General features: G+C 39.9%; 1 protein-coding gene across 10 annotated transcripts in view; it reads right to left on the bottom strand.

Moving 5' to 3' along the window:
* IL1RAPL1 (interleukin 1 receptor accessory protein like 1) overlaps positions 1-26760 on the bottom strand; it is a 937510-nt gene that overhangs the window by 650786 nt on the left and 259964 nt on the right. For 6 of the 10 annotated variants that reach the window (XM_077342993.1, XM_077342992.1, XM_077342996.1 and 3 more), the window contains exon 3: positions 102-164. The exons of the other annotated variants lie outside the window; for them this stretch is intronic. In XM_077342993.1, coding sequence (XP_077199108.1) covers positions 102-164 — 63 coding nt within the window. The remainder of the gene's footprint in view (positions 1-101; positions 165-26760) is intronic. 10 annotated transcript variants of the gene reach the window in all.

Below are 26760 nucleotides of genomic sequence, written 5' to 3' on the forward strand. Positions count from 1 at the left end.
ATAATGGATCAATTTTAAAAGACTTCAATAGATATTATATAAATTTGAGCATGATACATTAGTGGCAAAAATAGAAGAATATATTGAAAAGCAAAATTTACCACAGATTACAGAACAAAGACAAATGATGAATGGTCCCATAACAATAAGAGACGTTGTGGAATCTGTAAAGAAAATCAAACCAGGAAAAATATCAGGACTAGCTGGTTTACCAGGATCATACTATAAATTAATTCATGCATGCATGCATGCATGCATGCAATTGATATACTACCCCTCACTGTGGTGTCTCAAAATTTTTTAAACCATTACAGAATATAATCAACTCTATTTTACAAAATAGAGACACGGAAAGAGACTAATATAATACTTATACAAAATGAAGGGCAAGAACATGACACCTAATATGACAAGAAATTATAGACTAATATCTTTACTAAATAATCTATAAGTGGTTTACAACGATCTTAGCGGAAAGACTGATTAAAATATCCTAAAGGACTTAATTCATGAAGATCAAGGTGGCTTTTTACCTATAATGTCATAATAGTTCTTGATATACTGGAATATCATGAAAAGCATAATGAAAAGCAAGCAGCAATGATCTATTTGGATGCAGAAAAAATGTTGGACAACCTTTTTTGGCCTTTCTTGTTTAATATTTTGGAAATATTGAATTATTTAAGAAAATAAACTAAAAGGGGACATGAAAAGGGGACATAAGTGTAACAAATGAAGAGCATAATCCACATTTCTTTGTATTAACAACTTATATTAGAAGAAGAAAAGAAGAAGAGTTGGTTCTTATATGCCGCTTTCACCTACCCAAAGGAGGCTCAAAGGGGCTTACAGTCGCCTTCCCATTCCTCTCCCCACAACAGACACCCTGTGGGTTGGGTGAGGCTGAGAGAGACCCGATATTACTGCTTGGTCAGAATAGTTTTATCAGTGTCGTGGCGAGCCGAAGGTCACCCAGCTGGCTGCATGTGGGGGAGTGCAGAATCGAACCCAGCATGCCAGATTAGAAGTCTGCACTCCTAACCACTATACCGCTACACCAAACTGTTCTGTTCTGTTTCTATATTTTTATCTTTATGAAAATAAAATTATATATTAAAATATTTTTGAAAATATTAAATTTGGAGAAAATTTCTTAAGCTGGGTAAATTAATTTATTCTTCAAAGACAGCAAGAATAGTCATAAATGAAGATTTAACCAACTCATGTGAGATTCAAAAAAGGATTAGACACGGTTGTCTATTATTACATCTTTTATTCTGGTTTTAGACAATTTAAATAGAGGTATTACACAAAAGGATTAGAGGAGTAAAAATCAGAAAATAAATTTATAAAGAGCCTTTTTGGTTGATTTGGTCTTGACTTTGGAAGACCCTTTGAATGCAATAGAGATTTTAATGACAAAGTTGAAAGAACTACCATGGTTTACAGGAGAGAAAATGTGACTACTAAGTGCTGGTATTTGTACCAAACATTTTTATCTAAACTACTGAATCCTTGCAGTCTTGAGCTCCTATTTTACATCTATTAAGAAGACATCTATTAAGAAGACATATAGAGTGATTCAGTTGACATTCTGAGTCATCAGCATAACAAACAAAATGATCTACCAGTTACATAAAAATCCCAAAACCCAAAACAAGAGGAGTCTATGCTGAGATTTATTTATTTCAACTTTTATTTTCATTGAAAAGGTTCAGCAGCTGTGATTTCATCTTTCCACTTTACAAGATTACATTTGAACAAACCTTGGATTGAACTACAGAATGTAAAAAAAAAAAATCTTTTACACCTCTTCACATGAGCAACAAAGAAGCTAAATTAAGAGGGAATATCACCAGAGGAGAGAATGGATGTTAACCAGCACTTGTTCTAGATGTATATTTCAGAACATAAGGAAATATTTGCATGGACATGGATCAAAAAGTGGGTGTAGCACTGCTCCTTCATAGATCCCTTTCAGCATAGCAAACTACACACATACATACATACATACATACATACATACAATAGAAGGGAACAAAAGATGTTTTCTTCTTCAAAGAACCACTGTTTCTTTGTCTACGAATTATTTCCCAGCCCATATACCTTCTCTGTTAGTACTTTTCTGCTAAAAACTATACAGAGACTGTAAGAACAAGAGAAAAATCTTCTTTGAAATGGTAAGCTCACCTTACTTTTAAGAACTCTGTAGAGAGTATTGTTCTCCAAATTCTAAAAAGTTTAATTTTTGGAAAATATATTAATGAATATCATCACAAAAAATCTTTCTGTTCTTTCTGTTAGTTTCTGGATTTATAAATATCTGATAATAAGAATGGTGGTGATAAATCACACCAATTGAGACTAAAAGTGACCCAATATCATATCTTTCTGAAATTATTTTCCTCTATAAAGTCACATATACTTACTTTGAATTGAGGAAATACTAGTAGTAAGGGAATGTAAAAACCTGTATTCTATTTCATTTGTATAGATGTTTTCTCCAAACATGCTATTCCTCCCCTGATAAAAAGATACAAGCACTATGCAATAGCAATAAAGATAATAAAAAAGTTAATATTCTTATATTTAAAAGTTTTCAGGAAATATTCTGATCATTCACTTTAAAAGGCAATATTATCCGTTAACAGAAGAACTTTCAGGGTGACTCGAGGATTTATTTCAAGATTTAGGGTTGGCAGTGTCAAGGTAAACATTCTGAAGAGGTTCTCCACTTCCCATTAAATTAAAAAAAATGAGTCTTATCTGTCAACATCACTACCCACAGCAAAATCATCTTATGCTAGAGCTGGGGACTGCAATCATAATGTGGAGTCCAAACAAGGTCACAAGAATTAGCATCCAAACCTGCTTGAATAGCAGGTAACTAAAGGAGTTTGTTTTTCAGCATTCTAGTGAACAAGGCTCCTTCAGATGGATATAATTTCAAAACCTTGCATTGCTTAGCTCCATTTATCATCAGCTTTAGAAAATCAAGGCAACCCAAACACTGCCAATATTTCTTTTTATTTCAGGGAATCCAGAGTTGTGTTTGTGCTGCTTAGCATTAACCTGAGTGCAAAATCAAAATAAAGGCCTGCTATTACCTCACAAAAAGACCAACCTTTTATAATCCTTAATTTGTTTTCTCAGAGATTTTCCTATTGATTTCAATTAAGCTTTCCCTTAGCTTGCAAGGCTACAGAACTTTAAAAGGGAGAAGGAGGATATGGGGGGGGGCACTTAAAGAACTCTTCTTAGAATTAACTGGAAGGATATTTAAATATCCTTTCTAACTGTTAAACACGTGGTATGTGCTCTTTCAACAAAGTTACCAAGGTAATAAAAATGGTAATCCAACTGGAAATTAGCTTGTATTAGTCCAAAATTAAACATCTCCAGCCCTCTAAAGTCACTAGCATTATACCTTCTTATTCTAAAGTACAGCTGGCAATGGGATCACCAGAACCAGAAAAAATTCCATTCTATATTAAAAATGAAGATTCAAATTAAAATAAAGTTTAAAAACATTTTCTGTTATCCAAAATATTTTTCCTGCCAATATTTTTAAGGTAGAATAACTTTGTGATATGGTACAAGACTTCATTTTCATGATACTGCAGGTGCCACCTGTAAATCATGGGGAAAGGCTGCCTATTAGATAATTGTGACGTGCTTCTTAGATACAGCAACTGCTTCAAGCGACAGAAATTGAGGAGAGATGTAGTGCTGTAGGACAGGAAACAGGAAACTGAAGGGTCTCCACCCTTCTGGCCTGAGCCTATAGTTACAATATAAACATTATTTCGAATGTATGTTGGTTGCTTGATACAACAATAATGCCCTCTACATCTTGATTACCTAAACATGCAATTCAAGGCAGAGCAGAGCATAGTAGTGAAAACGTAATACCTCGAGCCTGAGTGCTTTAGAAGAAGTGATTGCAGGACATATATTTTAAATGTTATACAGTTCAATATAATCTTTTTTCCATGTGAGTGAATTAACATTTCAAATATCCTCTACTTGTGTTTTTTATGCTGGCTGGTTTCAAATCCATTGTATTTTTCATGTGGTGAGTTTAGTATCATAATTTCTCCTTGAATGTTAGGGAGTGTTATGGTGTTCTCCATATATATGCTTTTGGGAAGTACTGGGAATGACAAAGTATAAATATACATATTCCCAATAATTTAGAATCACTAAAAGGGAAGGTTTAAAAATCTCCAAAGAGAACATTTAATAGTTATCAGTAGAAGTGTACAACTGGATATTGCTGATCCTAAAAGTTATCCACCTTTCTTGTCATCAGATTGAACAGGCAATATTTAACACAGGGAAGTGTTTCCTGACCATGATCATTTCCATCTGATAATGACCTGACAGATTCACAGTTGGATCAGGGGGTTTATTCTCAGTTCATTGCTTCTGGTTTGTCCATGTTTCCTGCAAATGGAGAGGCAGGTATGCTAGCCTCTGAACTCAAAGAGAGAGTTTAGTAATGCTAAATGGTTAAAATAAGGACATTATATGAATAAAAACAAAATCACTTTTCTTCCCCTACCCAAGAAAACACAAATGTACTGAGTTCATAACTAGACTCCTCCCAGCAAAGGAAAAAAAAGGGGAAATTTAGTTACAATTAATAATCAAAGCAAAGTGAAGCAGTTTGCAGTCCAAGCGAGAGTCCAACCCTGGAGTCCGAAGTCCCAGACAGAGTCTGTATATTCAAATCAAGGCCAGGCAGAAGACTTCAAACTAATCACAGGCTTTTCCCCCCACAGCCAGCAGCTGTCTCAAAGCATCTTACAAAAACCTACACTTCTTCTGCCATTTGGTGAAAAAAGCTACTCTGGGAAACCTGCCATTTCCACACCTTTTTATCCACTGGGAACAATGGAAAGAAGGATAACAAGGGACACCTTCTCCAGGAACATGACATCAGACCTGTTTCCCAACTCAGTTGAAGCTTGGGACTGGAAATTTGGTGCTATTTGGTTAAGAAATAGCAACTCTAGAACACGCCCCCCCCTATATAATGGACAGACATTTGCTCCAGCATCAATGAAAAAGGAAATTTTCTGTGACATTATTTTTCAATAGAATAAATACATTCCTGACATTTAAGGAAGACAATAATACAGCCCTTTCTGAAATTACAATTCAAAATTAAAATGATAATTTTTCAAGTGCACAGCCTAAATTATCGCCAGGTATTATGTTTCTTAACTGCAGAATTTACAAATGACACAAAACACAAAGCTGAAGTCTGCATTACTTTATCACTAAAATGGCCTCCCAATGATAACAAAGTTACCTCCCTGTCAAAGCATTTGGGAATATTTACTAGCATCAGTAAGAAAATCCTTAGAGACCCTTCTTACTTCTACTTGAAATAAGGAGTGGCTATGCAACAGTATCATGTCTCATGTATGTGGTCTGGCATAGCTGCATAGGTGTGTTCATGAGAGAAAAGGGGCATTTCCTCATGCCCTGCCATTTTCATTTAAAGATGTTTTCTGGGCTTATTACCACGTCTTTTTGCAGATGTTGTACAGAACAGCCTTACAGTTTTGCCTGAAATAATAAAAAATGAAGGATAGAAGGGTTTTTCCCACCCCATTACTGTAGCATACTTTGAGGAACTGAAGTTACTTCTTAAGTTTATAGTCTACTGTTAAAGGAATACATGGAATAACATATGCTTTATCTCCTACATTGTAAATCTTAACAGTGCAGAACGCTGCATGTTTCACAGCAACATAAAAGATACATCATAGCTATTAACCTTCCCCCCCTTGTTACTGATAAAGTAAAATAGAATCGTTTTTTATAGTAACAGTAATGTACCTGTTCAGATAAATATTTCTCTTGCAATAAATCTGGTCTTTTACAACTTTGTACTACTGTTACAAACTATAAAGTGAGTAATTAAATTGGGAAGGTTGAGATAGCCCATGATAAATTAATATTCATAATCTCTCTCTGTGTGGGTCTGGGTTGCCAGTCTCCAGGTAATTGCTAGAGATTTCTTGGTGTCTCCAGCCAATGGAGAACAGTTTCCCCGGAGAAAACTGCTGCTTTGGAAGATTAATGCTATGGAATGCTATCCAAACCCCATAGTCTCCAGGATCCACTCACATAATCTCTAGATATTTCCCAGCCCAGAGTCAGCATGCTCTATGTGTATGTGTATATATGTCTCCTTTGTACAATGGTCTTTTCAAATAACTCTCACAGTTTAACAGCTATTGAATTTTTTTTCTTAAATATATATTTGCTTATATCTATTTAATTTATTGGGATTCAGTTTAGTTTCAGAGAGTAGCCATGTTAGTCTGCAGTAGAAAAGCTTGATAAGAGTCCAGTAGCACTGTAAATCCCATTATTTCGACGGCCATGGATGATGTGTCTCTATATATGTATCCGTATACCAACATTGCCCACAATGGTAGTCAAGGAATCAGATGTACCGTCCCTGACAACACTACAGCTGACCTTGCTATCAAGCTCTACAGTTCGTACACAATAACAGTTACAAGTGTGGGCCCTGGTTTACATGACTTAATCGAATTCACTTTCCCTTTGCAGGTTCCTTATATCTGGAAAACTGGTTAAAGGTAAAGGTATCCCCTGTACAAGACCCTTGGGGTGATGGCCTCAATCATTTTCATGGCAGACTGAATATGGGGTGGTTTGCCAGTGCCTTCCCCAGTCATTACCATTTACCCTCCAGCAAGCTGGGTACTCATTTTACTGACCTCGGAAGGATGGAAGGCTGAGTCAACCTTGAGCCGGCTGCTGGGATTGAACTCCCAGCCTCATGGGCAGAGCTTTCAGACTGCATGTCTGCTGCCTTACTCTGCACCACAAGAGGCTCTGAAAAAAGAGGCTCTGGAAAACTGGTTACTCAGGGCCAAACCAATCCATTGTGTTGGTGGCCAGACCTCTTTGAGGGAAAGTTTGCTCAGTTTTACTCAGACTTATATGCATTTTACAAATCCAAGCAGGAATGGGAAATGGATGCTCCAGTTGGAGAATCCCAAGCAGAAATGGATGCTCCACTTGGATGCCATGCTTCCAGGAGCTGCCTAAACTCATTAGATGAGGTTGCTACTGGAGGTTTCATGCTGGGCTGCAGCCTGGAGTTTTAGATGTGGCAGGATGCCTCACATCTCCCTGCACCCACACGGGGGAGCATTTGGCCCGGTGCACCTCATCCACCCCCGATTTGTGCTCCTGCATGGGAGCTGGGGCAGTGAAGTTTCCAGTGCATAAAATGGTCTATGAGTCCACAGGGTGTTGTTAACTACCAACTCTTTCTCCCCATTCAAAATAGCAATGCAGCTCTGCAGGACAATAGAGCTCTCAATGGTGTTACTAATTACATCAACATTAAATTCCTCCATGATTGGGGAGAGAATGTCAACATCAGAGAGAATCAGTTTTATTTATTTATTCTTAGATTTGTATACTGCCACTCTCAATTGTCTCATGGTGGTTCACAATAAGGCAATAAAAACACAATAAAAATACCCCTTATTGCACCGATACCAACTCCAGTGTGAAGTTCCGCAAGGTGTAATATTCTCCCAGCCATTATTTAACATCTTTATGGGCCCTCTTGCCCAGCTAGTCCAGAGTTCAAGGTCTGGGTGCCACCAATATGCTGATGACAGCCAATTCTATCTCCTGATTTATTATTGGCCAGAATCTCCTTCAAGCTTCTTGGCCCAGTGCCTGGAGGATGTGGCGGGATGGCTCAAAGAAAGCCTTCTGTAGCTGAATCCTTCAAAGACGGAGGTCCTGTGGCTGGAGTTCAAAGTTTTAGTTTTGGCCTTCAAGGTAATTTGTGGTCTGGGCCCTGAGTACCTGATATCCTTGAGAGAGCTGCAGTCAGCCAGTACCAATTGGTTGAGAGTCCCTGGTCCCAAGAAAGTACACTTAGCCTTGATCCAGGCTAGGGCTTTTTCAGCCCTGGTTCCCACTGGGTAGAATGAGCTCTGAGGGGAAATCAGGGCCATGGGGCAATTTGCTGAATTCCTCAAGGCCTGCAAGACCATGCTCTTCCATCAAGCTTATGGTTGGGCCCAGTGGAAATTTGCCAGTCTCCCTTATATGCCTCCTCCTGGCTATATTAAATATGGTTACATTTGGTTGTTTGAATGAGATTTTTAATTATTTTAATGCCAATTTATTGACTAATTTGTTTTACTGTTATGGAGCTTTGTTTAAGTATCTTTTATGGATGTATACTGCCTTAAGGCAATTGGCTTAGGGTGGTATATAACAATAAATGAATAAATAAACAGAACATGTTTTCCTTCCCTTCACATGACAGAATTCAGTTAGGGAATTATGAACATGCTTGCCACGCCCAGTCTGCATTACCATTTACCAACTGAGGTAATGCTGGGGTCCTCTTGGTGCAACTTAGGACCCTGGAGTTTTGCACCTGCACAAAGTAGCCAATGGACAGAAAGTGGAAACTTCCCACCATTTGCTTAAATTGTTAGTCATTGTGACATGGTGGGAATTCCCCAGTTACCTTCTAGTGCCATTTGAGTGCCGCCCCTCCAAGTGCAATTTAATTTAAAAAAATACCATTGTAATGCAAAACTGTTAAAACACACACAAGACGATTTTTAAAATGAGCTGTTTTACCACACCATCCCTCCCCACACACACGCAGACTGTCCCTGATCTCACTAAAACCAAATGTAAAATCAGAGTCCAGTAGCACCTTTAAGACCAAAAAAGATTTATTCAGGCCGTGAGCTTTCGAGAGCAAGCACTCTTCGTCAGACTATGATGTTCTTATATTCCCTGTCATGTAAGAAGATCATAGTCTGACGAAGAGTGCTTGCACTCGAAAGCTCACGCCCTGAATAAATCTTTGTTGGTCTTAAAGGTGTTACTGGACTCTGATTTTATTGTGCCACTTCAGACCAACACTGCTATTCATTTGTATGTGAGGGTTGGTTGCTATTTCATCACATTGGAATTGTGATTAGACTTTTTTTAAGAATCATAGAATCATAGAATCATAGAGTTGGAAGGGGCCATACAGGCCATCTAGTCCAACCCCCTGCACAATGCAGGATCAGCCCTAAGCATCCTAAAGCATCCAAGAAAAGTGTGTATCCAACCTTTGCTTGAAGACTGCCAGTGAGGGGGAGCTCACCACCTCCTTAGGCAGCCTATTCCACTGCTGAACTACTCTGACTGTGAAAAATTTTTTCCTGATATCTAGCCTATATCGTTATACTTGAAGTTTAAACCCATTACTGCATGTCCTCTCCTCTGCAGCCAACAGAAACAGCATCCTGCCCTCCTCCAAGTGACAACCTTTCAATTACTTAAAGAGGACTATCATATCATAAGGTTTACAGGTAGCCAATAGCAGTGACATTTGGGAGGCGGGGTAGGAGCAATACCCAAATTGGGGATGGCCCAGATTTTCAGCAGACACACAGCCCAGGCCCAACACATGCCAAAGTTCAGGGCAAAAAAGGAAACTGATTTATCCATGTTCCCTTGCAGTGGGCCAATTGAGGGCCTGAGTCCTGGCAGGTCACTCCGGATTGGCCCCAACATTACCAGGAAACAGGAATTAGCCTCATGACCAGACAAGCAGTCAGGAAAAAAATACTATGGGCAGTTTGAGGCAAAAAGTAGTCCTGACATTCTTCTATCCTACCCTATGGAGCTCATAAAATTGAAAGAAGAATGGATGTCACAGAACATCTTCTCTTTATCACAGTTAACAAAAACAATTAATATAGACAGTAAAAATTAAAGGCCAAACTTTGAGATTGAATTTAGGTGTCTAAGGCTATTGAAAGCATTCACCACAAGATGTTTTCTACTTTTTAAAGTATTTTCCTCTAGTATTTTAATACATTATAGCAATAGTGTATTTCCATATCAGAAGAAAGGGGGTAAAGTCCTTGTGCACAGTCCTGTATTTTCATGTAGCAAATAGGTTTCACTCAAGGTGCTTGTACAATTGATTTTTAAATTGCTTATGTACATTTGTTGAGTGACATTTATTTTGATAAGCTGACTCCAATATTAATGCAACATGGATCAATATGACACTCAATGAAGACAACTTATATTGTTAAATATAAGCAAAATCTAAGAGCAAGATAAAAAGCCCAGTAAAATCTGTCAGTGTAAAACCTATATGGTTTTCAGATGGTTTTGAACACAACACACACAGTAGTAGCCTGCTTTGCTATAACTTCATTATCTCCAAACCCTGTTACTACTGTGCTTCCATTGAAGCCAGGTGTGTTTTATTCTGTCTGTAAAATTAATTGTGGCCAATATGTATTTGGACAACAGAAGTGTTATCATTTGCTGTGCATTCTCACAGGAACAGTATGTACCGTGTTCACAGATTTATTGGTGGCTGAATTTAATTTTGTGAGTGCAAGATATGCTTGAATCAATTTTAGTCAAGAAAATTAATCATTATCAACTTGAAAAAAATCAATATTACCATTTTCTGTGCTTATTGATGGTACAGAAGGCCACTGGACTAACTCCTTATATCAATTTATGCATTAGGATTCACCTACCTTAGAATATGTTCTTCAACGCCTGAAAGTAAGTCTTCCCCCCCCCTCTCATCTTTCTGGTTATGGTACATAAGATCTTTATATTCATCAAGGCAAGGGGGGGAGTCAAAACTAAATCCCTAAGGTATACACATAAAATAGTTTTTTATGCTTATATAGAAATGCAAAAAAAGATGTGAATGTTGCAGCTGAAGTTAGACAATCTCCCGTCAGCTCTCCTAGGATCCAGGTCACAGCTACTCAGAGACATCATCATGGGACATTCCCTGTCATAATTCCATGGGGTTCTAGGCAACTACTTTAATCTCCTTTCTTTTCCCACCCCACTCAAACCTATCTTCTTTGTTCACTGGGAAATAGAAGTGACAGGATGAGACAGTTAAAAGAAGGAAAATACTTGTAATGTCTCCCTTGATTTTCCCAGCTGTCCCAGGCACTTAGTCAGCTAGGTATGCCACCGTCCATACAAAACCAGTGTCAAGAGAAATTTTTTCTTCATTCTTATTGCTCCACATGCAGAGAATATTCCACATAGAGCAGTAAAAATAGGGAAACAACCCTCCCAAGCTCTTACCACACAGGAAAACTGCTAGTGATAATTGAGCTAAACAACATATGTCCAAGATGGTCCAAGTTAAGAGGGAGAATGCTTAGCATGGTGTACAGTAAAATGAAATGTGAGTTTAGTAGTACCTTCAATTAATTTTTCTGAAGTATATATCTTGTAAATCAAAGATCACTGTCAGCTCTAACTCATGAACATTTCTGGAGTCTTTAAGGTTCTACTAAACTCACATTCTGCTTTACTACTGCAGACTAACACAGTTACATGAGAGCCAGTTTGGTGTAGTGGTTAAGGATGGTGGCCTCTAATCTGGAGAACTGGGTTTGATCCCCCTTTCCTCCACATACAACCAGCAAGGTGCCCTTGGGCTGGTCACAGTTCTCAGAGCTCTCTCAGCCTCACCTACCACACAGTGTGTCTATTGTAGGGAGAGAAAGTATAGGCTATAAGCCACTTTGAGACTCCTACAAGTAGTAAAAAGTAGAGTACAAAAACCTAGTTGTGCTTTTCTTCACCAGTAAAATGAGATTAAGAGAGATTCTTCCTTGAGTTTTATTCTCTTCTACTACCTCTCACAGACCCTCTTTCTCTTCCTATTTCAAAAGGAAGATCTGTTCATGACTCTTATACCCTTGAAGCTCTATAGTCAAGGTGAGGCCATACACAGGTGGGTCCTTGCTATTATCACTCTCCTCTCAGGATCAATCTGTATTTCAGTGGTGATGGATAGCTTCATGTCTGCAAGGTGAGTTATATCTACTTTTTCCATAACACCTCCAATTATCAAAAAACATTTTGTAAAGCTCTGAGTGCCCTGCTGAACCAGATGTAAAATACTTTGATACATACTTAGATGTGTACAAACTGTGGACTGAAGGGGATTTCACCACATCATACAACTGTTGTACACAATGAGAGAACAACTACTGTGAGCAATAAACATAGAGATTTTAATTTTCACACATACACTCACACAACTGCATACTATAGAGATATAAAGCCTGAGTCAATCCTTGTTTCAGCCATCTAGCATCAAAGGCAAATTGGAACTTAATGAAAACTGAAATCACTTTTTTCCAGTACCTAACCCAATATAGAGCCTCTTGTGGTGCAGAGTGGTAAGGCAGCCGTCTGAAAGCTTTGCCCATGAGGCTGGGAGTTCAATCCCAGCAGCCGGCTCAAGGTTGACTCAGCCTTCCATCCTCCCGAGGTCGGTAAAATGAGTACCCAGCTTGCTGGGGGGTAAATGGTAATGACTGGGGAAGGCACTGGCAAACCACCCCATATTGAGTCTGCCATGAAAACGCTAGAGGGCATCACCTCAAGGGTCAGACATGACTCGGTGCTTGCACAGGGGATACCTTTACCTTTACCTTTAACCCAAGACCATCTCGAATTAGTGGGAAATGGGAGCATTCGTTCCCAGCACTTGTTTCTTTATAAGTTACCCAATGGGTAAAATGAACATATACAGTTAAGTCTCTGGAGTACAATATACAGGTTAGAAATATCTCTTTATCTGAATGAAGGATTGTTTTCTTTTTTTTAAATCCTTACATAAAACCTGGCCACAACTATTGATCAGAAGTGACAGCAAATTTTGTTTTCTTTCAATTTTCAGATTGTTTAGCCCCCTTTTGTCTCTTTTGACAAATATGTTTGCTTGCTGAAGTTTGGTCTCTCAGAACTATAGTAAAGAGCTGTTGCTATGTTTGTCAAATTACTCTGTCTTCTCAAATGAGAAATGACATGACTATTCCAGCTGTTTCCATTTCAAAGCGGGAAAAATCTTTAGGTGGGATTGATTGTCAGAGTAGAATTGGCTAAGAAAGCAAGCAAGCAAATAGGTTGGCCAGCATGAGGCTGACAAGCAGTGAGAGGCTTACTTGTTGGGAGAGGGGACTTACCAGCAATAAAATGACAGTGCTGATGACACAATGTCACTTCTGGCACAACTGGAAGTGATGTCACTGTATCACCAGTTACACTTTAGCATTTGGCCAAAGTTCTACAATTTAACCAGAGAGTTAACTAAATGCTAGGGTATTGCTGGCAGTGCAATGACTTTTCTGATTGTGCTGGAAATTATTGCAATGCAATAGGAGGTTGACTCCCATTTTTCCAGCAGTTCCCAGCTGAGTAGTCGAAAAAATAGGGGGGGAGAGATACAAATCTATGAGAATACAATTAACAATACAGCACTAGGGTGTGATTTTTTAAAGGTAAACTCTTATACAGTTTGCTTTTAAATAATGCTATTATTTTAATTTAGGAAGACTGTATTCCATAATATGGATAATTTTGTCTAGTTTAAACATTTCATTTTTAGAAATCTTTTCACTGGAATCCAAGGGACAGCCCTTCAGTGGCTAATTTTCTTGCTCCAGAACCATAGACAGAGGGTGGCTGTGAGGGAGAATCAATCGCCATGTTACCAACTCCCTTGTTGGGTTCTACAAGGCACGACACTCTCCCTCACATTATTTAACAACTTTATACACCCTCTGGCCTAGTTAGTCCAAAAATTTGAGCTCAGTTGTCATCAATATGCAGATGAAACCCAGCTATATTACTTGATGGATGGCTGTCCTGACTTCCTACCAGAAATATGTGACGGATGTTTGAAAGCAGTGACGGCTTGTCTCAAGTAGAGTTGCTTGAAACTCAACCCTTCCAAGAAGCAAGTCCTGTGACTGGGTAGGAAGAAACCAGATTTGGAAGCACACTTGCCCTACCTGGATGGAGTGCGACTTAGGGCTGTACAAACCACCAGGAATTTGCATGGGATCCAGGATGCCTCTCACTTTATCGTGGCCCAGGTCACTAGAGTAGCACAGTTGACTTTTTCCACCTCTGTCAAGCTGGGTTACTAGTGCTGTATCTGACCCTAGAGCACCTAGCCACAGTAATCAATGTGACACTCACCTCCAGATTAGACTTCTGTAACTTGTTCAACATGGCCTACCATTGTGCCTGACTCAGAAACTGCAACAGTTACAGAACGCAGCAACCATGGGTCTTACTGAAATACCAGGGAGAGCCCACACCCATCCCATTCTAGAGTGACTGCACTAATTACCAGTTGAATTTCAGATCTGGTTCAAGGTTTTGATAGCCATTCATGGTCCAGTTCTTTAATGTTCAAAGAGGTCACAACTCTTGCCTCCACTAGTCCTTCAAAATTTGAGGCCAATTTAAGACCAACTAAGATTTATTTAAGGCATGAGCTTTCGTGTGCATGCATATTTCCTCAGACAATGGAACAGGGAGCATAAGAGTACAGATATGAGGAGAAAGTAAATTAGTAGCAAATTAGTAATATCATCATAACTCCGAAATATACAGTATGACAAATCTTTGCTAGAAAACTAAACCAGTCCTTTGAGTTCAATTGTCATTCACAAAAATATTGAGGAAATAAAATATTTAGGTTAGTTATTAATGACAGACACTTTCCCAGCTGTGAAGAGACTTATTGCTACCCCATCCTTCTCTGTATGGAGAAGCATGGAAGCATCCCCACAAGTGACAAACCATGCTGAGTTTGTTATCCTGTCCTAAGACCAGAGAGTTTGATTCTAAATTACATTATGCACTTGCTTACATCAGAGATTATCGAAGTTCTCAATTCTTAAAATGACTCAGATTTAGAAATCATTTATTGACATATAGAAATCTAAATATGTTTTTATTGCCTTAGGTAGTAGTCTTATTGCTACTTTTACTAATAATGCTTATTCTGGTAGACCATTTATAAATATGCTAAAGGTTTAAATTTTGTAAGTAGTACTCTGAACAGTACTATGGAGAGGTGTCATAAAAATATAGAGAAACTAGCTAACAAGTTGTTATAGTCATTGACTGGTCTGAAGCAAAATGTTGTCAATATCCAGGAAATTGCTGTTATTCAACATGTGATAAAGCAGAGTCAGACTAGATGCTATGTCTGCCATATTTGCCTTGAGTCAGGTTGGGACATGGGGGAACTCCAAAGTGCCCCAGGGCCAATTCAGCTTGTGGGTGTGGCATCAGAGTGGCATTCCTTTATCCCACTACAGGGTTCCACATGCTACATTAATGTTGGGGCCCCATACTCGGACACATAACACCCCCACCAGTGGTCATTTTGGTTCAGAAAAAAAGACACAGAAGGTGACACTAAATTCTCCTCCCTCTGTGCCAGATTAGGCCCCACAGTACTTAGGAACATTAGTTTCCCAGCATCACATCTGCCTATAATCCTAGGAATCATGCCCTGGCTTTTAGCAGACGTCACATCTAGTTTTGTCCTTAGACTTGGCTGTATGCGATTATTCTAGTTATACAAAACAGATGGTTAAAGGTAGTCCCTCAAAATTTTACAAGACAGTGTGTTCCATGAAACTGCAGGACTGAGGTCTGCAGAAATTCTGAAGAATCTAATGAATTCATGCAGAGCTGAAGCTTTGATATCACTGCATAAGGGCTCTGAATAAGAAAAACATTCAGTGAACCCATAATACTCCAAAGCCTAAGTTGTACCTAGCCTAGAGGTGGCTTCCTTACAGACGGTTCTTGTCTCAGGCTCAAGAAAGCACTGTAGTTTCTGAACTTTTACATAGAGGACAAGTATGTTTCCCTCCCCACCCACCCGACTACATCCACACCAGTTTTCTGACTCTCCTTTGTGGGAACCCAAGTAAGAATGTGAAACAATGTATCAATCTAACAGTTCGTTAATTCTTTTAAGTTGAGGAATGAATTGTAGTTGCTGTTTGACTTTTAGAGGAATTTGGTTTCAACAAGTTTAGAGAAAAATTGGTGTCAACAAGTGTGAGATGTGACACTCCCAGGGATGGCTGCAAAGGATCTGTCCCACCTTTGCACCCATCCTCAGGTATTAAAAGAACGCCAAAGAAAAATGAGGGAGACATTAAACTTAAACGGTGACAGGCATAAATTACAGTTTTTCCTGGAGTCAGAATAGATACCAGTCTAATAGAAACTGCTCACATATTGTTGCTTCTCCAACAGAAGAGACCTACAAAAGATTTTTGAGTAAATATTCTAGTAACAATTTCTAGTCTGGGCCTGAGAAACAGGGGCTACAGTAGAGTTCCACACTGTGTATTTTATACATTCATTTTCAGAAGGATCTTAGAAAACAAAAGTCCACATGGACAAAACTGCATTGTGAAGTTAATAGCACTGGATGTGAACTAATTCTGCTTAGCAATCAGGACATTAACAATTGTTCAGCAAGGACTGCATCAGTTAATGGATATCACCCCCTTGAGAAAGCTCATGTTAATTCCTTTTTAATAGCTTTTTAAAAAGGAACCCAACACCTACCATGACCACTGAGGGATTGTTCATGAGCCTGTTACCTTAGAGTAAATTATTCACTTGGTGTTTGAATTCTGAAAACAAGCCGAAATATAATGTCATAGTTAAGATACCCAAATATTAACTCATCAGCTAAGACCAACAACCAAATCTTTGTAATGAATTGCCCCACTGCTTTTCAGACAGGCATGAACAGGGTATGAAATAGGATCTGCAAATCACAAAGCTGAAATAACCCTAACTCTAACCCTAATTCAGCATTCTGTTACCAATGGCAGCCATCCAAGAGGTGTACAAGCAGGGAAAGACAAAACTTTCCTTCACTCTTCATTCCCCACACCTGGTATTCAGAGGTAAACTGCCTCTGAAGATGAGGGTTCTAACCACTCCTGCGGAGCGGATAAAATAATTGGTTAAGGGCACCTAAGCAGGGCCCTGTCCGTGATGAGGAAGGGTGCCAATAGGGTGCTGATAGGCCCCTTCCTCATGACTGGCAATCGAGGGCCCAATCAGCAGGCGCAAAGCGCCTGCCAACTGGCCCCTCCAATTGTCAGTCCGGTGGCAAGGGACCAATCACGAGCTGCGTGAAGCGCGGCTTACGATTGGTCCCTTGCCGCCGGACTCGCGAATCGGGAGGCGCAAAGCACCTCCCGATCTGCCCCCTCCAAAGTTGTCCGTGTTCCCCAGCCTGCCGCCATTGCTAGCCTCGCCGCCCAGATGAACGGCGCCATGCCAGACTCAGCCGAGGCGGCAGAACGTCGCACCCCACAGCCGCGCTGCGACACAGGGGTGGCAAGAGGCGGTGGCCGCCGCCACCCATCGCTCACACACCCAACCACTGCCGCCGCAACACCTGCGCCCACGAGGAGCTGGCCAGCTGCGGAGGCGGCTGGTGCCAGCAGTGGCCGCCACCACCTGTCGCCACCAACAGAAACAGGTTGTGCCCGCCGCCGCCCTGCGGCGAAGCTGGTGCCCAGTGGCTGTGTGGCACCCGGCAGACCTGGCGCCTGGCCGCGCCGCCAGGGCACCGCCCCACACCACTCTCTCCCCAGCCCGCCTCCACTCCTCACACCGGCTGGCACACACGCTTCACCCCCGCCGCCAGCCCGCCGACATATGCTCCCTTGCCGCTGAGGCCACGCCTCACCCATGAGCCTACACATGCCCACCCTCGCCTGCTGGGGGCGCCTCCGCCAAGCCTGCCACACACCCCGGAAACGGTCTGCAGCCCCCACTCCCTCATTCACCCGATGAGCCCCTTCCCGCCGTGCCACTGCTGGCCCTCTCTGCCCCTGCTCTCCCGACAACAGCCCTCAGAATGCTGCACTCACCCACGCAGCCTTCTCCGCCGCCCTCCACATGCCCATTTTTAGAAATGGGCTTTATTACTAGTATATATATAACTTGGCTGGAGAAAGTATGAAGAATTTTGGGTGGGTTGAAAAAAAGGAAAGGAAAGTGTGAGGGCTGATGTGGGGTATTGTTTAAAGTGTAGAACCAGGACCAAAGTCCCTCCCACAGCCATGGAGGCTTGCCAGGTGACCTATGGCCCGTCACAATCTCTCAGCCTAACCTACTCTCACAGGGTTGTTGTGAAAATTAAGTGCAGAAGAGGGGGAGAACAATGCAAAAAACCTCTTTGGGTCCCTGATGAGGGAGAAAAGTGAGATATAAATATAAATAATAATAAGAGTTGGTTCTTATGTGCTGCTTTTCTCTCCCAGAAGGAGAGAAAGTAGTTTACAATCATCTTCCCTTTCCTGTCTCCACAGCAGACAGTCTGTGAGATAGGTGAGGGCGAGAGAGCTCTGATATTACTGCTCGGTCAGAACAGCTTTCTCAGTGATCTGGTGAGCCCAAGTTCACCCAGCTCGCCAGATTAGAAGTCTGCACTCCTAACCACTACACCAAGCTGTCTAAGTGTGGGAGTGGACAGACCAGGTACCATCCCCTACTTCCAGTTCTTACCATTGACTTCAGTGTTCATTTTGGCAAAGGATTACCTGAAATGTGCAGAAGTTTTTTCTGCATAAATGAAACAACCTCTTCATGCGATGAACAAAATCATCAGTTTGCATCTCAGTTAATCTGAGTTTCTTGTCAATGATCCTTTCAGAGACTGAAAAACTGCTGATGAACCAACAATGGTTCAATAGGGCTAGAAAATGTCACCTGAAGCATTAGTAAGTACAGCCAGGAAGAAACAGAATAATTATGATTGACTATAAAAGGCAAATGGAAGCACACATTAGCAAGAAATTTCTTGAGCACTAAAGAGAGATACTAGCACATTTGTTTTAACAAATTGTCTTGCCTCTGTGACCTACAGTAAATGCATGTATCAGACGATGGAAGAGAAATGGAAGAGGGCAGCTACCCATGGAGTTTGATCTTTGAATCAGTTTGTCATGAGAGCTCAGTCAGAATTTAATATTTCATGCTGAGTCTTATTTAAATTTTAGGATCTCCTCCCAATGTTGTAGTGCTCGTGAGAGCTTTTCAAAATCCATTACATTCACTCTATCTTATACAAGATCAAAAGCCTGAATAATTGGAGAACATGCTTTTAAACATGGTTGTTCATCAAGTGGGCTGATCCAAGTTCTTCAACAGCTATTTTTAGCCAAGCTAAAAAAACAAACAAACCCATATGTAGGCTGTAAGGTTTAGGAAGACATTCACCAACAAATCCTTAAAATGTTTTATAGGGAAACTGAAGAGGGAAAGAAATAGGGTGGCAGGAACTGCTCAGTGATGTTAAATAGGCTACAACTTTATAAAAAGGAACAATGACTAATATGCTAGTTATTAAGACTATAGTGGAAGGGAGGATTATAACCCTTCTGGTTGCAATAACCAGGGAAATGAGTATGACAGCAGGACCACTCTTCACAGCTTTCCCAAGTTCTATACCTGATAAATGACCTATTCCATATCAGGAGAAGAAATGATATGAAGCAGGTTCATCACTGGATCTCCCTATTACAATTTAGTCATCACTACACCTGGAAGCCTGCAGGTTTTGGCCCCAGATTATCCCACAAGTAAAGCTCCCATAGTAGACTATGACTAGATTCATTTTCTGAATGCTAGGTTTCATTCTCAGGCTGAGGTTTCTAGTTGTACTTCTGAAGAAGTCCTGACTCGACATTTTTTATATCAATCATTCTACATAAAGCACAAGAAATGTTTAGGCTTCTGGCAAAGGTGTACAATAATACTTATTGTACTCACTAAGCAATTAAAGAATTGAGGCTTTTGAACTCTGGTGCTGGAGAAGACTCTTGCGAGTCCCTTGGACTGCAAGGCGAACAAACCGGTCAGTACTAGAGGAGATCAGCCCTGACTGCTCCTTAGAAGGCAGAATCCTGAAGACGAAACTCAAATACTTTAGCCATCTCATGAGAAGGAAGGACTCCCTGGAGAAGAGCCTAATGCTGGGAGCGATTGAGGGCAAAAGAAGAAGGGGACGACAGAGAATGAGGTGGCTGGATGGAGTCACTGAAGCAGTCGGTGCAAACTTAAATGGACTCCGGGGAATGATAGAGGACAGGAAGGCCTGGAGGATCATTGTTCATGGATCATTGTCCACGGACACGACTTTGCAAATAACTACAACAACAAGCAATTAACATATTGTTTTCAGGCACATTTTCCAAACTTCCCTTTGGGAGTTTTTAGAAGCCCAGAAAGAGGCCTCAAGCACTCTTGAGATACTTGAATCAATGATGCCTACTCCTCAGCTGCACATAACTGCACATAACCATGTCCTATTCATCAGAAGGAACCCCAAATCTACCCCAAACCCCAAAGAGTATGCTTTCTTGAATCGTAGCATACACATCTTGATTTGAAATTCCCATTACACATTGCTGACAAAGTATGAACTTCGCAGGATATAGAGGCAAACCTGTAGCTCCATAATACGAGAGCAAGCCATGACAGAAAAGCATACTTCTATTTGGCATTGTTTGAGGATACTGGGAGATGTTATGGGGAAAATATTTCTGTCCTCTCTGCACCAAATTATACAATAAATGAAAGGAAAATTACATCCCTGCTTTTTTCTCCAAGCCCAGGAGATGAGAGCCATCTTGGTAATACCTCTGATCAAGACAAAAGTACAAAGACCCTGAATGAGGGCAAGATTTTGTCATCTTTGCATCCACATGCTTCATGGACATTGTCCTACTGTTTCCTGATTCATTCAGAGGCCTATCGCTGAGACTGAATCAGGGTTATCAAGTTCCCAGTAGGGGTTGGGGATCTCCTGCAGGATCCTATTTCCCACTACCACTCTAGCAGCTAGGGATGGAATCATTGTCTGGAAGTGGAATGATGCTACTTTCAGGGAAACCTGAAAGTGACACCAGTCTGCTTTAGGAAACACCAGAAATGTGATTAGCCCTAAGTGGAGCCCCCTGATTGGATAATTATAACATCTAATAGATGGCTGGATTCTTCATGCCAGCTAATGGCAATCATGCACCCCCAATGCTGGTACTAGGATCACCACTTCTTATCTCCTTTAAGCCACATACATAACAGCAGGTATAGACTTTTAAATAAATAAAACCATCCTTAGAAAGGTGAGATGTTGGAGTTTTGTTTTAGTGTATTTCTGAAACATTCATGTTTTTGAAGGTCACCGACTAGACTGGGGGCTAGTGTAACTCTCCATTCATTTTTTCTTGTCCTGCCTGACTCCAGTTTCTATTTATTTCCTCAGTAATGGGAAACAAATTAGAAATAGCATATATATATATATAGAAAAAGTGAAATTTTCATCTTGTTAAAAAGTACTGTTATTCAGTGTGATAAAAGCAACCCTGGCCATTTAGTGATTAACAAACACAGACTTATCCATGAATTCCCAAGTGCATTAGCAAGCTGCCCCCAAACACAAGATGACCCAAAAGTTCTTAAGAAAGCAACAGTATAGACTTTCAAGGAAAGACAAAACACCTGTATTGAACTCTATAATCCAAGTGAGGTTATTAACATTATAGTTTTATCTCCCTGATATAAATAAGGAAAGTCTACTAATATAAAATGCAGAGCAAAGGGTCTTGGCAAAGGAGACAGAAAGACAGTGCCTGTCTAAAGAGTAATGTTGAAGAGCGGCTTAAAAAGGAATAACTGTAGAAAGTCATTCTTGAACCAAAATGATATTAAGAGAGCTGTGGGAAAAAACACCTTCACTTAATCTGCTGTAACTAGGCATTATTTAAAATGAACTCAAGGAGAGCATAAAATCCACTTTCTCTCTCTCTCTCAAATTCATAAAGTACTAAGTAGCAGACCACAGTTGTCTTCAGTATACCTCATTAAAAGCTGATACCATCATGGAAGGGCTTAATTCACAGCTGGCCATTAGGGACAAAGGAATGAAAAGGTCACAGCATGCATAAATATGCCATGAATATTTACATAAATAGTTTATCATGCTAAGTAAAGCTAAAACATTTGGAACCATAAATTAGCATGATATTTGTGTAAAATAAAAGGGGAAAAATAAGTGGAACATAAATTCTAAACAGAGTTTTTAAACGTAATGCTTCATAATAAATGAAATATTTCCTTCTATTCAGTCTTTTCTCAGTGGTCTTCTGTGTTTCACATGATGCATACATAATGAATTTTAAATGAATTGTAACAGGAATCAGAACAAATGAAAGCAAAGGGACAATGTGAGATATGGAGTATCATGAAATCATTTTGAAACCTCATGGAATCACAACAATAACACACCCTCAGAAGTTGCAAATAGCACTGGAGGCTGGATGCTTAAGAGGCTAGATACTTCTTGAATTCCAATAACAGTTTTTAGTAGAAAATCTACCAGAAGAGAGCAAATTTAAAGTTCTCTATAGTGGTACTTCAGAAAAGAAAAATAATATTCAGGTAGACCCTAAGACCCAGAGAAGATGAAGAGAGAAATCTTTGAAAAGTACTGAAGTAAAGAGTAAAAACAAAAAAGAATAGAGATGAGCATGAACCTAAAAAATTCAGTTAGGAGTGGCTTCTGAACAGAACTGAGGCAAAACTGCCCTGAACTGGCCGTTTTGGATCCCACCTTCCCCCAGCTTTGAATTGGGAAGGGCAAGTGAAACAGACAGGTTTAATGGCTGAAGCCATTTAAACCTTACAGCTACATGCATAATTGGTCAGAGAGTCAACATCTTTGATAATGTATCTACCATGCTTCTAAGATCTTTTTCCTGGTCAGTTTCTACTAGCTTGTACCCCATCCTATCAACATATATTTATAGCTAGCATTTTTGGCTCCTATGTGCTTTACTTTGCATTTGCCCAAGTTGAACATCATTTGCCATGATGATACCCACTTGCCTTGAAGTGCCCTTTGGACCACTTCACAGTTCTCCCTGGTTCTCACCATCCTGAACAATTTAGTGTTATCTACAGATTTAGACACTTCACTGCTTACTCTCAACTCTGAATCATTAATGAACAAGTTTAAAAACATCTGACTGAGTACCAAGCCCTGCAGCACCTCACTACTTACAAGCTTTCATGGAAAAAACTAACCGTTTATATTCATACTCTGTTTCCTGTTAATTAACCAGTTTTAATCCACAAATGTTGTTCTTTTATGCCATGATTTCTGATTTTACTTAGGAGTCTTTGATGAGGACTTTATCAAAAAAATTCTGGGAATATGTAAACGGCATCTACTGGGTAACCCTTATGTGCATGTTTTTTCACCTCCTCAAAACTCTAAAAGTTTAGTGAGATAAGGTATTTCCTTACAGAATTCATGCTGATTGTTCCTTAATAGCTTATGTTCATCAATATGCTGACTGATTCCATCTTTAATAATGGATTCCACCAACATACCTGATATCAATGTTACATACCTGATATCAATGTTACCCTTACTGACCTATAATTTCCTTGAACTCTTCTAGAACAATTTTTAAAGATGGGGATTACAATAGCTACCTTCCAGTCCTTGAGATTTTAGTGCTAGATTGCAGGTCTTGGTCAGGAGATCCACAAGTTGCTGATATGAAAAAGAAAACTGGTTTTGTCAAAGGCCCTTGAGAAGTTACACAGAAGTACTGCTCATGTACAAGGTCAGTGTAAGGGAGTCAGGACATTATATATTATCCTTCTCAATACAGAAATTGGCATTGTTTTGAGCAAGCACCCTATTTTAAGCCTCAACTGCAGACACAACAAAAACAGTTCACCAAGATAACTGATGTTTCAAAACAAGTAGTGCCTTCAGACCTGTGCATGTAGCACAGACTGACACTGTCCTTCCAAGTATTTGCAACATCTTAACTTAAAGATGAGTCAGTTACCACTAAAATATGTCTGGGTGGTACAGATGAGAGTTATCCTTTACAGTTTATGTTTGGAAGAAGCGTGCATACACGTGAAAGCTTATGCCCTGAATTAAATTTTGTTGGTCTTAAAGGTGCCATGGGACTCAAACCTTCTATTGCTTCAGACCAACATAGCTACCCACTGGAATCTATATTTGGGCCCGGTAACTCAGTACCACCATCAATGGGTGGGATAGAAATGTAATAAATAATAATAAATAAAACCAGACATTACCCGAGAATTTTTTACAGTGTCACTGATGTGACAATTCTACAGGAATAACAAAGTTGTTCTGAACTGATTATCATTCCATTTCATTATGAACTGTCTGTTTATAATTATCAGTGGAAGCAGCTTCACTTCTTTACGATACGATAATGAAAACTGCCTATACATCTCTTTGTTTTAGATTGTAAAGTATACATAAAAACAGACATAATGCAGCATAACTCCCACCTACTGTGTACTTTCAGTCTAAAATTCAAAGAAAGTATGTCTACCAGCAGGAACCAGGTGCTACAGGCAGAAATAATATTTTCATGATGAATAGGAAAGGAAACATCCTTGACCCAGTGTACATTTTAAACTATTTTCTGTTAAATAGCTTATGATTTATTCTACTCAGATGCATCCAAGGCTTACTTTTAACCCTCACAATCAGACAATGATTTCTTCTTGCATGTTATAATATTTCAGTAGAAATGTTTTCATAACTCAAAATGGATTCTGAATAAGGGCATAAGATTGCTGGTTGAAGCAAAAAAGTTTTTACTAGCAAAATAACTGTATTTATGATGGATAGTATATGATTCATATATGGGAGGTATGCAAAGGGGAGGTAAAATATCACATGTGCTTTAGAGATTCTTGGGACCCCTGCTGCTGTGGATGCTGTCATGAAGGCATAGGAACAAACATCCTAAAACAACAACTACTACTACTCTAGATATTCAAAAATAACATAGAGAGACAGTAGCTAGATGAAGCGCGACGATTTTCAACTTTAAGGTGGAAAAAGACAAATGAAGTACACTGTAGATTGTGAAATTCTGTCTCCACTGAGAAATTCTTTCATTCATACACAAATAGCAAATGCAGTTAAATGGGCTTTAAAAGACAAAATCCTAACTTCCAATGTTTTTCTCCTTTTGTAAGTATATATTATCTTTGTTCTTCCTAATAAACTTCCCTATAATGTACCGTTTCTCATTTTACTTTTATGAAAACTGTTCCTAGAGAGCTATATAAAATGAATGCTTCTACTGCTTTCATTTTTTCCCTGAAGAGGAAAGTTTAATAAGAAGTGTTTATCTGAATATAATTTATCCTTGCATTTGGTGAAGATATGTATCTTTTTCTTCACTTTCATGGAGAAAAACACAGAATCAAAAGAATGATGGGGGGGGGGGCTGTTTCTGGAAAATGCACAGATCTCATCTAAATTTAAAACTCTGATCCTAGTCCCTTAGGAAGAGTTCTTACCACCATTCAATAGTGTCACTCTAACTTAAATGCTATTTAAAACCAGCTGTTGTACATGAAAAGAGAAGAATTTAGGGAAACTTTTAATTAACCTTTATATTGTAATCAGGGTCATAGAGTGAAAAGTGAGTTGAAAAAATGAACAATAATGGAAAAAATCCTTAGAAGAAGGAGAGTAAGTTTTTATATATCACTTTTCTCTATCTTAAGGAGTCTCAGGCTGATTCTGGATCAGTGGAGAAAGCCAAGAGGGAGCTCATATGGAAGTGGGCCCTGGATCAGGCCCTCAGTTGCCCTTCCCTATGGGAATGTGGAGGAATTCACATTCCCTTTATTAATGTGGGGGCCAATGGGGCCTGTCCAGCAGCAGGCCCATGAGGACAGGGAGGAGCCAGGCCTTCCAGGCCCATCTCCTCCCTATTCTACGGCAGCCCAGAGGGGGAAAAATGTCCTCATTGGCTTCACAGACCAGAGGTGTTTTTTATTTTGCAAGAAGGTGGGATTGTATTCCACGCATTTCCTTCTTCCTGCAAAATAACCCCCCTGCCACTTCCCATGCAGCAGAACCTATCTGCTACCACTATGTTTCATGTGGGGACATTTCAGTGCCAGAGCAGATTAAGCACTGAAGTGTGCCCCCAAGGGGACACAGAAAACTGTGTTGCATAAAGCTCCACAGCACTGTACCACTGGCAGCCCTGCGCAGCTACCACTATGCAGAATTGTCCTCAGTGTGGCTTCCAATCACCTTCCCTTCCTCTCCCCACAACAGGCACTTTGTGAGGTAGATGAGGCTGAGAGAATTCTGAGAGAGTTCTCAAAGGCCACTTATGCTTATGAGTTCATAGGACCATCCTGGCAAATACTGTTTTTTATTTATCAGGACAAGCTTTAAAAATATCACTTCAATTCCCATGTCTCTCCAGCAATTTACTAGTTCACTATTTACACTTTCAGGCTGTAAATATTCTTTATTTAGACCTTCCTGCACTTTCCAGAATTGCAAGACCGATGCTGGTCTGTCTGTTGATCTGTGCCCCAAAATACAATGCTGGTAAGTGCTGTCCAAAGCCCATAGCCCAGGAGGCACAAGCCCACATCATTCCATCCCAACCTCAGTCTGCAAGCATCTACCATCATCTCTAGATCACTGCTCATCTCTACAATATAATGATCAGCTCTGCCAGCAAATATGGCTATTTTGGAGGCTGGACCCTAAGGCGTTGTACAATTTTGAAGTCCCACATCCAAACTTCCAGAAATATTTCCAACCCAGGGGTAGCCAACCTCCACGTGTCACCTGGAGAGCTCCTGGAATTACAGCTCATCTGCAGACTATAAAGATCAGCTCTCCAGGCAGAAAGGCCTGGTTTGCAGGTTGGACAGGGTTGTTGTGGAAAACAAACATTTAAAGCCTCCCACATAGGTTGTTGTGGAGTTGAAACACTT

This window comes from Paroedura picta, chromosome 6 (genome assembly GCF_049243985.1).
Source record: "Paroedura picta isolate Pp20150507F chromosome 6, Ppicta_v3.0, whole genome shotgun sequence".
Lineage (NCBI taxonomy): Eukaryota > Metazoa > Chordata > Lepidosauria > Squamata > Gekkonidae > Paroedura > Paroedura picta.